This window comes from Lithobates pipiens, unplaced genomic scaffold (assembly GCF_037356315.1).
Source record: "Lithobates pipiens isolate NorthernLeopardFrog02 unplaced genomic scaffold, aLitPip1_a1.2 Scaffold_19, whole genome shotgun sequence".
Lineage (NCBI taxonomy): Eukaryota > Metazoa > Chordata > Amphibia > Anura > Ranidae > Lithobates > Lithobates pipiens.
In genome coordinates this window covers 538692475-538708018 of record NW_027507764.1, presented here as the reverse complement: position 1 = coordinate 538708018, position 15544 = coordinate 538692475, and the positions used below count along the sequence as shown (strand labels likewise).

At 37.5% G+C, this 15544-nt stretch overlaps 1 protein-coding gene across 1 annotated transcript in view; it reads left to right on the top strand.

Moving 5' to 3' along the window:
• Positions 1-15544, top strand: part of CSMD3 (CUB and Sushi multiple domains 3) — a 1166690-nt gene that overhangs the window by 988352 nt on the left and 162794 nt on the right. Inside the window, exons 51-53 of the mRNA XM_077493847.1 lie at positions 2773-2967; positions 4483-4656; positions 8105-8278. Coding sequence (XP_077349973.1) covers positions 2773-2967; positions 4483-4656; positions 8105-8278 — 543 coding nt within the window. The remainder of the gene's footprint in view (positions 1-2772; positions 2968-4482; positions 4657-8104; positions 8279-15544) is intronic.

The following is a 15544-nucleotide window of genomic DNA, read 5'->3' as shown; positions in this document are numbered from 1 at the left end:
TGCGCAAATATTGCGCATATGGAATGCTACATAATAATGCTTGGGGATAAGCACTAGACGCGTGTAAGAGCATATTACCAACCGTTGGTTTACGGAACAGGTCTATGCCTACTAAATCATCCTGTTGTTTGCCGATATTTAGATCCAAAAAGGGGATGCCTATCGTCAAAACTAAAGGTGAATTTTAGGTTAAAACTATTGTTATTTAACACATGGATGAACTCCAATAATTTATCTCTGGTACTGGTCCATACTATGAACAGGTCATCTATGTACTATTTACAGTCACAGAGATTCAGACAGAAGAGAACTGATAGTGATCTCTCTAAACAGAATGAGACAGCATCAAAAGCAACATTTTTTTCACTGTCTTTGCCTTCATGTCTCAGCGAGACCATGCACATTCCTTCTTATCTTGGTATCACTGTAACAGAAATTAAGGGTAAATCTCCAAAAATGGGGTCAACAGCACAAGTAAAAACTGAATAGAGAATGTAAATGTACTACACTCTTTTGAACACTATGAAAATAGTTTTGGTTTGAGTTTTGAAAACTAAACAGATTTTAAGTCAATTATTAAACTGATATTTTTTACTTATTTTTACTTTTTATAAAAAAATATATTTATTTTTACTATAATTTCAGACGTGCTTTTACACCATTCCCTACAACTAGGTTGATTTACTAAAGTGAAATAGACTGTGCACTTTTGTAAGTGCAGTTGCTCCAGAGCTTAGCAAATGAGGTAAAGCGTCACTTTACAAAGAATACGCAATTACATGCAAGGAATATAAAAAAATGTTTTGCTTGCACATAATTGGATGATGGAAATCAGCAGAGCTCTCCCTCATTTACTATGCTCTGGAGCAACTGCAGTTGCAAAAGTGCACAGTCTATTTGCCTTTAGTAAATCAACCCCTTATATGCCTCATTTTTACCTACTGATAATTGTGCCTCAAATTCTATTCTAAATTATATTTTTTTATCTTTTAGTGGTTGTGGAGTCACCAAACCTTCTGTCATGCTCAGTATATCCTTATTGAATGGGTCATGTGAATTTCTGACATAGCATGCAATATACATACACTTGCTTGTATGATTTCCCATTTTTATTAATTAAAACAAATAAACCAAAAATATTTATGTTACCAATAAACATTTGAGGAAAAAAATAATAAATGCACATATTTTTGCGGGATAAAACATGCATTTTTAAATTTTTTTTCTCACAGGAGTCCACAAAGCATTGCACCTGCAACCAGTGAATTGCGAGTGCAAATGTAGGCTCCTGTAGTGTCAATAGACTACAAATTATCAGGTGGCAGACAGGACTTGCAATTTCTTCATTCCCAGATGACTGTGAATGAATGAAGCAGCTGTGCAAGTGGAGCCTGTGCGCATTTTAAATGTGACAGCAACTGTAGGGAAGAGGAACCCCTGTCTGCTGCCACAGGGGGAAGAGGCTCAGGGGTGAGAGGGGTCCAGGAATTTATCCTTGGTGACAGTGGTAAGCTTATCCTTTTACTTCACACTGCACTCATGATGCAGTTTATTAAGGGTATTCTAAAGAAAGATCGCAAGATATGTTTTCAGGCTTTCTCTCTCTAATTGGCCAATCTGAACGGAAGAAATATGGCCTATCTGAGCTGAACAGGAAGTAGAGGAAGAGTGATTCCTTTGACTCAGCAAGATTGATTTACGAAATGAGTAGAGATTGCTTATGAAATGAGTAGAGATTGCTTACAGTTTAAAGTAAATATTCACTTAGTTTAATGACTAAGGTCAAACCATGCTATATTTAATGCAAATACACTGTATTATCAAGTTTTAAGTGACCCTATTCCATGCAGAATTAATTTCAACTAAGCCCATACCTGTGAGGAAAAGATGAAGTACTTAAAGTAGAATTCCATTTATACCCTAACTAAGCCTAAATCTACTCCCACCCATGTTCTAAGACTATTCTATCTACCCTGTAAAAGAAAACATGCCTATACTTACCTATTCTGGAGAAGCTCTGGTCCACTCACACAATCGGGTCCCAACATGGGCTTCCATGTAGAGGGGAGGAAGCAACAACAGCTGCAGTCTCCGGGTAATGACTTTGTCTGCTGTCCCTCTACACCAAAGCCAGTGCTAGAAGCCAGTCATGTGACCAGACAGGCGTGGCTTCAGAATAGGTAAATATCAGCATCTTTCCTTTAACAGGGTAGATATGATAGTCTTAGAATGGGGGTGAGAGTAGATTTAGGCTCTGTTAGGATTTGACTGGAATGCCACTTTAATTCTCATGCCTGGCATGATGCTGAACACCACACTCATAACTAGAATTGGTCCCCCAAAGTCTGCTGAGAGACCAATACTTCCATGAGTGTCAATCTGAACAGTCCAATCACCAATCAAGCAAAACTTTTTTTTTTTTTACAGTTATGGGATTGGTTGCATCTTACCATGTTACGGGGTCACTTTAATGAATAACAAAGGGGTCTGTTGATACTTTATTTTATTTCCAACATCTGTGTTTTATTAGGGAAAACAATAATATACCTTTAACTTTGTCTCCAATTAAATCTTTAAAGTTCCAACAAAGTGTTCACAAGGGAGGTTGCTTTTTTAATTCACATAATTACTTCTAGTTATATTTGCTTGTTGCATGTACTCTGCAATTGTTTAACTGTGATTTTCAGTAATTTGTTATTCCTGGATTAATTGGCCAAACCAGGAACATTCTTGTTTTTGTTACTGTAAAATGTTTTTTTTATTCTTTTGAAGTTGTAACTTGCCCCAGCATCAATTCTTTCACCTTGGAACATGGAAGGTGGCGTATTGTCAATGGATCCCACTATGAATACAAGACAAAAGTTGTCTTCAGCTGTGATCCTGGCTACTTTCGTCTGGGACCTGCTTCTATTCAGTGCCTTGCCAATGGGACTTGGAGTTGGAGAAATGAGCGACCTCACTGCCAGAGTATGTATAAAAGAATAACAAATTCAGATACACAAACAAGGAACATCAAGCGCAGCCATGAGACAAATATTCACAGCTGTGCTGAGTCATTTAAAATACATTTATGTATTAAAGGCATTCAGAAGAAGCAATTCCAATAAACAACATTTTATTAGAATAATTAGAGATAAATGTATTGTGCTGACATTGTGCTGACTTTGAGTTTTCCAAATATTAAATGTAGTGTCTTCACATTTTACAATGCTGTCTTTGAAGCAGTCAAGCTCATTTAAAATTCCATGGATAACCTTTATTGACCTTGGAAAGCCCCTAGAAAGAGCTTCAGACCCTTCAACTGTAACATCTAAAAAGCCAACGCACAGCACGTGTCTGCAGAACTGTAAAAATAGATATGCACAGTTTATCATTCATACAAGCCATATTTATTTATGTATTTATTTATTTGTTTTTATTAATTTAAACTGTGCAACCTAGAAACCGATTTTCCAACTGAAAAAAAAAACCTTTTAAAAAGAATGCTACCAGTGTATGTTAAACTTTGATGGCAGTGTAATGTGTCCTGTTATACTAAAAGGGCAGGTTCCTCAATGTACAGACCCCCAAGATACAGACTGGCAGTCAAGCAGTTAACAATTGTCAGAAAGCCTGACCTCTTTGAAAGTGCTTCTTGGCTTGGCTTCTGTGCGTCTTGCACTATGTTTTATTCTCCTTTAATTTGGTTATGTACTGAGGTGTCAGTTGTCATGGCTTTACCAAGCTTAGCAAACTATGAGCCCATGTCTACAATTGGGCCTGTGTGATCTATGTGTAGGGGGCTGCTTTTCACTCTCATCATGATTATATAGACCCCAGTCTAACCAGCCTCAATTGTAAGCTAAAGAGCAAGCTATTCATTAAATGGCCAACTATCATCTCCTACATGATAAGAATTGTTGAAACTAATAAAAAAAGAAGGAAGTGAACTGTATATTTATCCCAAATTGCCAGTAATTCCAGATCCAAATTTGGTTTATGTTAGAACCCACTCACCACAAAATATTCCCCTCCCCATCAACCAAATAGTTAACATGCCCTGCTACTCTGTCAAACCACTGAGACTGAAGAAGGAAAGCCTGTGCATTCTTGAGATTCTCTATTCAGGCCCTGATGTGACAGGACTGAGTCAATCATATAGTACCAGTGCTTTCACATGGGAAGAAAGAGAATATGTTACATACTCCAGGTGGAGGAATATGGAGCAACAAGAGTGTAAATGAAAGTAGTTATGTGCTGTTGGTGAATAAAGACAACAAAGCAAACCTGGTGCTTTGCCATGGCAAAGAACAAGAATGAATTAGATTATGAGCTTACTGTCTATAATGGCATATTTGTCTAAAGTCATAAATACAATGCAGTGCAACTGAAATACAAGTGTGTTGAATAGATGGGTCAATGAATGAATGAGTGAAAGTATTGTTCCTATGTTTTTGTCCTTTGTATTAGTCCACCACTAAGAGATTTTTTTTCTTATTTTAGTTACATCCTGTGGAGATCTCCCTGTACCGCCAAATGGGAAAAAAATTGGTACTCAAACAACATTTGGCTCCACAGCAATATTTACGTGTGACACCGGTTATATGTTAGTTGGGTCAGTTGTGCGAGAATGCCTATCTTCTGGACTTTGGAGTGGGACAGAGACTAGGTGCTTAGGTAATGTATTCTTTTTTAATTCCTTTTTCCTTTTCTCTTTGCTACTCTTCCATGAATTATCACTTGTTGTTCTTAAAAGAACATCTTTTGTTAAAAGCACAAATTTTGTTATGCTAAAATCAATGGGAATTTCAAAAGCAGCTTGAAGGAAGTTAATGCAGCTTAGAAGGATGTCAACTGTTGGTCTCATGCAACTGCCAATGAACTCTGAGTGATCTCAGAAGTCTTTTAAATTGACCTCAAAGGCAGGATGAAAGCACTAGAAAACACAATTGCATTTGCCAATCAAACACATCTCCTAAAGCTGCCAACACGTGTTGTAATCTGATTATCCTTTCAATTTTCCAGCACTAGATAGATACATATATAGAGAATCACACTATGTTTTTGTCAGTTAAAATAAAGCAATGAACAGGTTTATCTCTTATCCATTCATGTGGTGGGGTGGGGGAGGGAGGGTGCGGCTTCCAGATTCTGATAAGCCCTCCACCTGCAGACCCTAACAACTACCAGGCCAGGGTTGTAGAGAGGAGGCCTTTGTCCTCATCAATATGCTCCCCCCAGTAGGGTATCGTATCCATGTTGGCAGCATGTAGCCTTCTATGTGTCAGGGGGGGAAGACTCACATTTTTCCCATTCCTTTCCTGACAGGCAAATTTCATGCTCAGTTAGAGGTCTAGTATGCATTTTCAGAGGGATTCCATGCCATGTTTTTTTTGTTTTGTTTTGTTTTGTTATGGGGGTCCTCCAATAATATACCAGACTGTCATCTAGGATAAGTGTCTGGTATAGATAAAGGGAATCTGTGGCTACTTTGCTTAGAATTAGAATAAAACAGCCAGGCTAAGCAGTAGGTTTACTGGCCATTTAAACAGAATGTTTTTTTTTTTGTTCTTTGTAAATGTTAGTTTTGCTCTAGTAGGTTGTATACACTCCACAGTTGCACCACTTTCCAGGATATTTAAGGGTTTCCTCCAGGCATGTGATTTAAAGGCATTTTGCGTCTTTAATGTTGCCCTTTAAGCTTTATAAAAATTGCAGCTCCCTGCCAAATGATTTATTTTCGTCCATGTTTCCTAGGGCACATGCCATTTGTTTGTCTATTAACCTAGAAAAGAGCCACTACAGTTTTTCTTTTTACTATTTGGATGACTTTAATCAGGTTCAGATTTGACACCCAAACTTCAGTGATGTTCCGCAAACCTGCCCCAAATTGAAACTAGGTATTATCACTAATTGTAAACATAGGAAAACACAGATGGCACATAAGCCTAGCGCATTATCCTCAATACATGTTTTTATTGAATAATATAAAATGGAGGTGAATATACTAACAAACCCATGCTTGCATCATAGCTTTAACATAACATCATCTGCTTAAGTCCATATGCGTAAATCCACAATTCTTGTAGACACATAGGCTAAAGTGTTTCAAGGTTTCCCTCTTCTTCAGAGCTATTTGTAACTAGGTTAGTCTCAGTGTTTCCAGTATTAGTAATGAGAGAGTCAGTAGGCATGAATGGCTTTTAGTATAGGTAAGGAGCTCCTTACCTATACTATAGGCTATACTATAATATGGACTTAAGAAGATAATGTTATGTTAAAGCTATGATGCAAGCATGGGTTTTTGAGCATATTTACCTCCATTTTATATTTTTCATTAAAAACATGTATTGTGGATAATGCACTAGGCCAATGTGCCATCTGTGTTTTCAAATGCTTACAGTCAACTTGGACAGCCCCAGTCATTGGAAGGCAGTGAAGAGTACATTATCCACATACATTAACATATCAGGATAGGAGTTTGACACCACATTGGGACACGTCATGTCATGAGAGTGAACATTGTGGTATTTTCTAAATCATCACTAATTGTAAGGTGTAGGCCTTGCTTTTTGAAATTTCATTGTAGAACACACATGGGTGACAATTTACTAAAACTGGAGAATGCAAAAGCTGGTGCAGCTGTGCATGGTAGCCAATCAGCTTCTAACTTCAGCTTCTTCAATTAAGCTTTGACCAAAAAAAAAAAAAAACTGAAAGCTTATCGGTTTCTCGGCATAGCTGCACCATATTTTGCACTCTCCAGTTTTAGTGAAATCAGGCCCATTGGGTTTACCTTGTTCATTCTTTACTGTGTGTTATATTTCTTCAAAATTTCTGGTGTGGGAACACAATGTTCAAGCCTGTAAAATGTCTGAAAAACTTAAGTGTAGAATGCTGGCAAATTTTGTTCCCTATGGTATTGTGTTAGAGGACATAATTCATAGAGTAGTAGTCAGTCCTACGCTAGACCATTACACAAAGACAATTTACTGCGGATAGCTGGATACCTAAAGTAGGTGATTCAGGTGACAGAATTATACAGCTCTGGCTTGCAGATGTTTTGCAAACTACAACTGGTTAAGCAGGACCCATCAATCATTAAACCCAAATTATATACAAATATATTGTGAAACAACAATAATTAAATAAATGAAGCTCAAATAAACAATTATGTGGACTATTTATAAAGGATTCATATTATACAGTGAATGTTTATTGGCCATTTATCTATCTGTAATTGTTTTCAGATGATTTGTCCTGTTTTCAAAAGAAACTCACTCAATTTCAAAGATGAATCACCCATTACATTTAACAAGATTCCCCTATCAGCAGTCCTTTAAAACATAATAGAGAGATTCCAATAACAAACAAAACTCACCATTTAGCTATAATGTTTTATGAGGATTTGCCCCGTTTTCCATCATTTTCAGAATAAATAAAATAAAAATATCAAAATTATTTTTAAAATAAATGATTCTTACAAAAATATAAAATAAAAGTGATATCAATGGCAGATGTTTTTTTAACTTGTTTTATCAAACAGTATATACTGTATATGATATAACAGGAATTCCAAGTACAATATAAAACAAGTATCCATTCATAAAATTTGAGCTGAATATAAATGACCCACTTCCAACTTTAGCTGCAGAATAGTAATAGGTGAATCGGGATGACATTTTTTTGCACTGTCCTCATTTTTTAGTTCACTTAAGTACGAGTTCACAGTAACGTAGCAGTGAGCATTGCTAAGATGGCCTGAAGGTGGATAAGAAGGTAGAAAATGTGCCAGGGCTTAAATAAAATCAGCTGCTTTCTCCTTCTTTCTGCAAAAAAAAAAAAAGAGAATCAAAGCCAATCGTTTAGAGTTAGGAAGATATACTGTATATACACCATAGTTTCAACCAAGTTTTTTTTTTTTATCTGAGGCTTAAACATTGTATAGAATGTGTTATGTAAGCATTAACTATTTTAAATATCTTACCAGTTTAAATCATAAAACCTTGAACTGTTTGATTTTACTTTTGGTAATTGTAATTCTTCAACAGTAATATGAAATGACTACTGTACTAAAATAACATTTCTGTACATGAAAACTCTTACCTGTTTCTTCATATTGTAGCTGGTCACTGTGGAACACCAGAATTAATTGTGAATGGTCAGGTCATTGGAGAGAACTATGGGTACCGGGACACCGTTGTTTATCAATGCAGCCCTGGTTTCCGCTTGATTGGGTCGTCAGTGCGAATTTGCCAACAGGATCACAACTGGTCCGGGCAGTTGCCTTCTTGTGTGTGTAAGTAGACTTCTCATTAATTTATGTTTAGTATATTTCAACTTCAGTATACTAAATGTTGAATAAAGACTCCACTATATAGTCATAAACTGGTTACATAACCCAGTGGAATTTCAGAGTGCAAAACACAAAAATATATTCTAGTAAGTCTTCCTTCATTCATTTTTGAACAGCTGATTATTCAAAACTTTCAAACTTTGCACTGAACATAACAACTAATGCCATCTTACTATTATAGTTGGTTTTATTTTAGGTTTAAAGTGAATACATGGTGAAATGTGCTAATTAAAATATGTGTGGCAGTGATGACAGCTGTCACTACTTACCTTTATGTTCCTGATTTAAAAGTGTAGCATCACCCACAACCCATCCCAAAGCAGCTATGGAAATGAAAATGTTCATGGTCTCTATTGACAGAACTACTTCTCCCTTATGTCAATTACAAAGCCTGATGACTGGTTGCTGAGGAACAAGCCTATCACTGTGCAATGCGGGTGGGAATGTGTCTACTCTCCACAACTGGAGAGTTGACACTCTTATATAGTTAGCTGGGTTGAAAAAAGACTAGTTCAACATACAGTACATACATACATACATTAATAAATAAATAAATCCATATATAGTACTCTATACCCACAGTTATTTTAAAAGAAAGAACCCCCCCCCCACCTATAAAGCATGGTCCAATTAGCCAATAAAGCATGGTCCAATTAGTTCCAGTGGGGGAAAAATGTCTTCCTGATCCTTATTTCCCATAACAGTTTCTGGTGTTAATTGTTGAGGTAGAGGCTCTAGGCTGCTCAGCACTATCATATTAGGAAAGTTAAGGTTGTTGAAGGTGCTGCCAGCCATGTCATGTGCATTTTAATTCATAATTCCTGTTTCTGTAACAAGTTTCCTTCAACCTCCCTGGAGGTATTCTCAAGTGTGGCTCGGGCTGAATTTTCATTACCAAAAGTGGTAACCCCGAGCCACACTCAGAATCTCATTGCAGGATCCAAGCAAAGTTACATACCTTGTCCCCAGGATCCTGGGATGTCCCCATGTTGTGTGTGCTGGCTGTGTCCTCCGCTCAGTTCATCACTGTGCCGAGCTCCGTTCCCTGCGAGCATTGCGATGGATGGGGACAGAGGACGGCACCAAATTCAAAAAGTGGAAAACACACACAATATATACAGTACACTGTAATCTTACAGATTACATTACTGTATCAAATTATTTCACATCCCTTTTGTCCCTAATGCTTTGTCCAATGCCCTGCATGCAGTTTTATATTATATGTACTGTTCTTTCTGCCTGGAAACTTGATAATGTCCATAGCAACCAAAATATGTCCCTTTACATCAAAAGCGGGTTTAGACCAGCTATAAAACAGCGATAATAAATTAGAATTACTTGCAGGATTGAGCGATAGTGATTTGTGGGGATATTAGTCATCAAACACTGAAAGTAATGACAGCGACAATTCTGCAACTGAGCAGGTTTCAGTGTTTTTCATGTTATTACATTTTTGAATAATGTTATTATAATTATATTATTATTTGTTAGAATTATGTATGGTTATTTACTATATTATAATTTATGGTTTTGTGTTTCAAATTTTATCATACCTGGGATGTCTACTAGACTCCTGTTGGACAGTGAGTTATTACTAAGAATTACAGGCCTACAATATAAAATGGCAAATTTCCATGCAAAACATTGTACCACTTTCAGCATCAAAAAACTGACATAATTATACCGTCAGGGAGGTGAAAGCAGTAGTAAACTCTTCTTTTAACCACTTCAGCCCGGACCATTTTGCTGGCCAAAGACCAGACCACTTTTTGCGATTCGGCACTGCGTCACTTTAACTGACAATTGCGCGGTCGTGCGATGTGGTACCCAAACAAAATTGACGTTTTTTTCCCCCACAAATAGAGCTTTCTTTTGGTGGTATTTGATCACCCCTAGGGTTTATATTTTTTGCTCTATAAACAAAAAAATAGAGCGCCAATTTTGAAAAAAAAAAACACATTATTTTTTACTTTTTGTTATAATAAATATCCCGCAAAAATATATAAAAAATATTTTTTTCCTTCAGTTTAGGCCGATACGTATTCTTCTACATATTTTTGGTAAAAAAAAAAAGGATTATTGATTGGTTTGCGCAAAAGTTATAGCGTTTACAAAATAGGTGATAGTTTTATGGCATTTTTATTAATAATTTTTTTTTTACTAGTAATGGCGGCGATCAGCGATTTTTATTGTGACTGTGACATTATGGCGGACACATCGAACATTTTTGACACATTTTTGGGACCATTGTCATTTATACAGCAATCACTGCTATATAAATGCAGTGATTCCTGTGTAAATGACACTGGCAGTGAAGGGGTTAACCAGTGGGTGGCAGTGTAGGGGTTAAGTGTCCCTAGGGGTGTGTTACTAACTGTTGGGGGCTGGGCTTTCATTTAGTGAACACTGATCTCTGCTCCAATCACATGGAGCAGAGATCAGCGTCACTAGTTGCTAGGCAGAACGGGGAGATGCTGTTTCCAACGGCATCTCACCGTTCAGCCGCCCCTTGAGACGATCGTGGGTATGCCCGCGGCGATCGAGTCAGCGGGACCCGCGAACGGACTCACGGGGGTCCCGACCAGCACGCGAGCGTGCCGCCGATGGCAGGGAGGCATTAAAGATTGGACGTACCTGTACGCCAATATGCCTGCCTATGCCTGCCCATGCCATTCTGCCGACGTACATCGGCGTGCGCTGGTCAGGAACTGGTTAAACTTGTACCTACAGGTACGTATATAATAAGTGTTAACTGTAGGTACAGTGACTGATCATGTGTCATTTAGGAGAGATTCACGTTGTCTCTAGCCGATTACGGTCACTGTGCATGTACAGTGGCCTCTGAATTAAGGGCACACTGGGTATACTGTCATGGCAGAGAATGCCGTGCCATGATTTTGACTCTGCGCATGTGTGGGAGTGAAGCCACCTCTCTCCGGACATTCAAACCCAGAATGAAAACCGAAACACCGATAGAAACACCTACAGCAGTCACTGCGTGCTGCTGGAGAACACTGTTTAAAAGGTATGTCTGTCATAATGTGCTGGTATGTGGTGCATACTACCTCATTTGTGTGTTAGCTTGCAGGGGTCCTGGCTATATTTTCTAAACAGAGCTTACTACCACTTTAAGTGTAACTGCATTATTGTTAATTATTGTGATTTTATTGCATGATTATGGATATTGGACATTGATACTACTACTATTAAATACCACTGATGGCATATTACACATAGTTTCCTGGTGGTTTACAAGCTTCACTTAAAGTGTTACTAAACCCACAACAGTAAAATAAGGCTGTATATGCAGTACAGCATGTTTGTTATGCTCTCTGTGGACCCTAAAGGGTTAATCCTCTGCATTGTGTAAAAAGGCTGTTGGATCCTGTCTTCTCTGATTCTTCTCTTCTTCCACTGTCCCCAATACATCTCCTGATAAGACAGAGCAATTGGAGTCACTCTGCACATGCTCCGTGTGGTGTCTATTAGTAGAGAGTTTCTCTTTTCTTGGGGGGGGGGGGGGGGTGCATGTGAGCAGCACAGAGTGAATCAGTACTGTCCAGACAGAGGGTCAGGGGTGCTGCATCCTCATAAAACAGTAAAAGTAGAATAAAAACTCCTCCTACAAGCTTTAACCAGACACTGATAGAAGTAACAAGACTGCTCTAACTTCTGATAAAAAAAGGTTAGCATTTTATATTTACTAAAATAATTGCATTTCCATGTTCTGTGTACTAGGGGAGACCAGATATAGGAAATGCAGGGTCCTGGGTTTAGTAACACTTTCAACATCCATATTATTCAGGACTCTAAATTAGCTAAATTTTTGGTAACCCTCCACTTATACACCCAAAGCTTCGTTGCTCTAATCCCTCTCTCCTCAGCTGCGAGCTTACACCTGTAGGGCTGCCGTGGCCTTTTCTGGTGCTTATAGCTTGTTTTACTGAATCCTCTTCAGCGTTAACCTCTTTGACATGAATATATACGGAATATCCTCAATTGTGATATACAGTCTCATTTAAGTCAATAGGGCCTTAGAGATAAAGAGAATTTAGTTGGACAGACTATACAATCTAGAAGAGGCTACAGTACAAACGAGGTAAATAAGCAGCTGGGGTGGGTTTGAGGTTAGTGTAGTTTGGGTTAACTGGGTGGGTTAATAAAATTACTGTTAAAAATACACCTGTACTGTAGCTGACACACAGGGGTTGATTTAGCCAAACTGAAGATTGCAAACCTGGTGCAGCTGTGCATAATAGCTTCTAACGTCAGCTTGTTCAATTAACCACTACAATACAGGGCACTTTCACCCCCTTCCTTCCCAGCCCAATTTTCAGCTTTCAGCGCTCTAGCGCTTTCAGTGACAATTGCGCGGTCATGCTACACTGTACCCAAATGAAATTGTTATCATTTTGTTCGCACAAATAGAGCTTTATTTTGGTGTTATTTATTCACGACTCGTTTTTTTTTTTTTTTGCGATATAAGCGCAAAAATAGCGGAAATTTGGAAAAAAAACAATATTTTCTTTTTTCTATTTGAAAAGAAATCCAATAAAATCAAATTTTGTCATAAATTTAAGCCAAAATGTATTCTGCTACATGTTTTTGGTAAAAAAAATTCCGTTAAGTGTATAATAATTGGTTTGTGTGATCACGGACATATGTACGCAAATGATCATGTACATATGTGTGCAGGTGATCACGTACATATGTGTGCAGATAATCATTGGGACATGTGATTTTAGTGGGACATATGTGGGGGACATGTTTTTATTATTAGGGACATGTGTTTTTATTATTTGGAGACATGTATGTTTTGGGGACATGTGTGTTTTGGGGACATATGTGGGGACTGTGTTTGTACTGTGTGGTGTGTTTACACTACACTGATGATCAGTGAGTAAAAAGCTGTAAAAAGCAGCCCATACTCACTGATCATCAGCCGGCTGCAGCGTTCTGCTCTCCTCTCCTCAGCGGTGACTTCCGTGTGAGGAGAGGAGAGCCGATTGCCTAGCAACCGGCTGTTTGTTTACATCACATGACGGCCGTGATTGGACACGGCCGTCATGTGATCAGGAGGGCCAATCACAGAGCCCTCCTGCCGATCTGAGATGTGCCGTGTCCGGGTGACACGAGCACATCGGGATCGCGCCGCTGCGCGGGCGCGCGCGCGCGATCCCGCTACTCCTGAAGGATGTTCCTGAACGTCCTATCAGGAGTAGACGGCTCCCACCCGGCCGTATATATGCATTGGCCGGGTGGGAAGTGGTTAAGCTTTGAATAAAAATAAATAAATAAATAAATAAATTGAAGTTGATTGGTTTCTATGAAGAGCTGCACCAGATTTTGCACATTACAGTTTTAGTAAGTTAACCCATCTGTGTACATTCGTCTTGAGCTATTGAGCTCTAGAAACAACAGGATGTTTACAATAAATGAGCAACATGGAAAATAACCATAAAGCTCTATCTGCTGACTACTAGTCACAATACAAAATGTCACTATCTCACTATGTTGCTTATACTTATATGGCATACAGTATATATACTTATATGACTAAAATGTAAAAAAAAAAATGTAGTCAATGATAAATTAAAAAGAAAATATGAAGAAAACCACTACACATTCAACTGAATAATGTTTGGGGGAAAAAAAAGAAGAAGAAACAAATGCTATATTTTTTAATGGGTGCAAGAGATGACAAAAATGTCCTCAAATATATAAAGTCACCTTATTTGCTTACATATTAATAGATTTTAAGGTAAAGGATATCAATATTACTCAGCATGACTACAATTCAATGTAAATTGCATGGTAAAATTGATGCTGCGTAAAGCATATTTGCAGCCTACTGTAAGCATTGGGGACACATTTTGGTATCCTAATTTATCCTTGATGTATATTTCTTCACTTTTCCAGATCATAAAAAATGACAACAGCATAATAATTCAGCCATGACCTCTGTATTAGGGGAATTCTTAGCTCTGTTGCGCGATAGTTACATGTGGTGCTTGAGGAACTGCCTGCAATATCCTCTAAACAAATCTAATTTTATACAACCATCCCATATCTGGTGTGTCAAAAATATAACTCTAAATTATAGAAAGCACACCCCCACTATTATTACATGAGATTATATGATATAATCTTATATAATAATGATATGATACAATAATATCTATTACATTACTTTGTATAATATGATATTGCATTGAAATATTGAATTATATTATAGCATATCTTATTATATTTTATGATTTCATTAGGATACCAAAGTTTAATCTGGATATAAAATCATCAGTTGTGCAGATAATCAGTTTTTCATTTTATTTGGACTTCTCCTGAGATATTCTGCTACTACGTTACAACAGCTGTCTCATGAAAGTATTCATGAGGACAGATTCTAAGAAGGCCATTCACCCAATAAATCTGCACTGACACTGATCACTGTCAGCCAAAAAAACTGCTCAGCGCTATTTGTTTTTTTTTTATTCTAGTATATAAAAATATACATATTCAAGAAGGAATTTAAAAAAAAATGCAAATAAGGAACTGGGATTAGAATGGCTGCCAAAATATATTTTATCACCATTTATTAATAATAAATAAAACACAATTTAATTATGTAATACATTGTGCTCCCATACAATTATAATTTGTTCATAATATTTTTTATTTCACCATAATAATTAACTGTAATAATAATAGTCAGTGTGGATATATTATTATTTGCATAGTACATTCACAATTTTTTTCTGGGCAGGAAGTGTTGCTATTTTTTTACACTTTAGCTAGTGATGAGCTGCTGGTTTAGTGCAAAACCAGGTTCAAGCAGAATTTGCCTTGTTCAGAGGTTTGGCATACAGCTGAACTAACCTCCCACACCAGCAATGGTTTTAATACAGCATCTAAATGTGACCACTTCCATTCAGGTAGTGATTAAGAAGTTGGAAGCTATAGGCATGCTTATAACCATGACTCATTACTGCTCAGCTCATTTAGCTGAAGGGGGAGCGTTGGGTTAAAAAAAAAAAATGGTGCAGGCCTCTCCCAATATTCATACCGGACACTTCAGGTCTGATATTAATTTTATGGGGGATCCCATACAAAAAAAAAACAATAAAAATGCATGAGTTGGCCCTCAAAATCCATATACAGCTTGGATGGCTAAAAAAAGAGGGAACCAACATACGTCCCCTCTCCGTCACT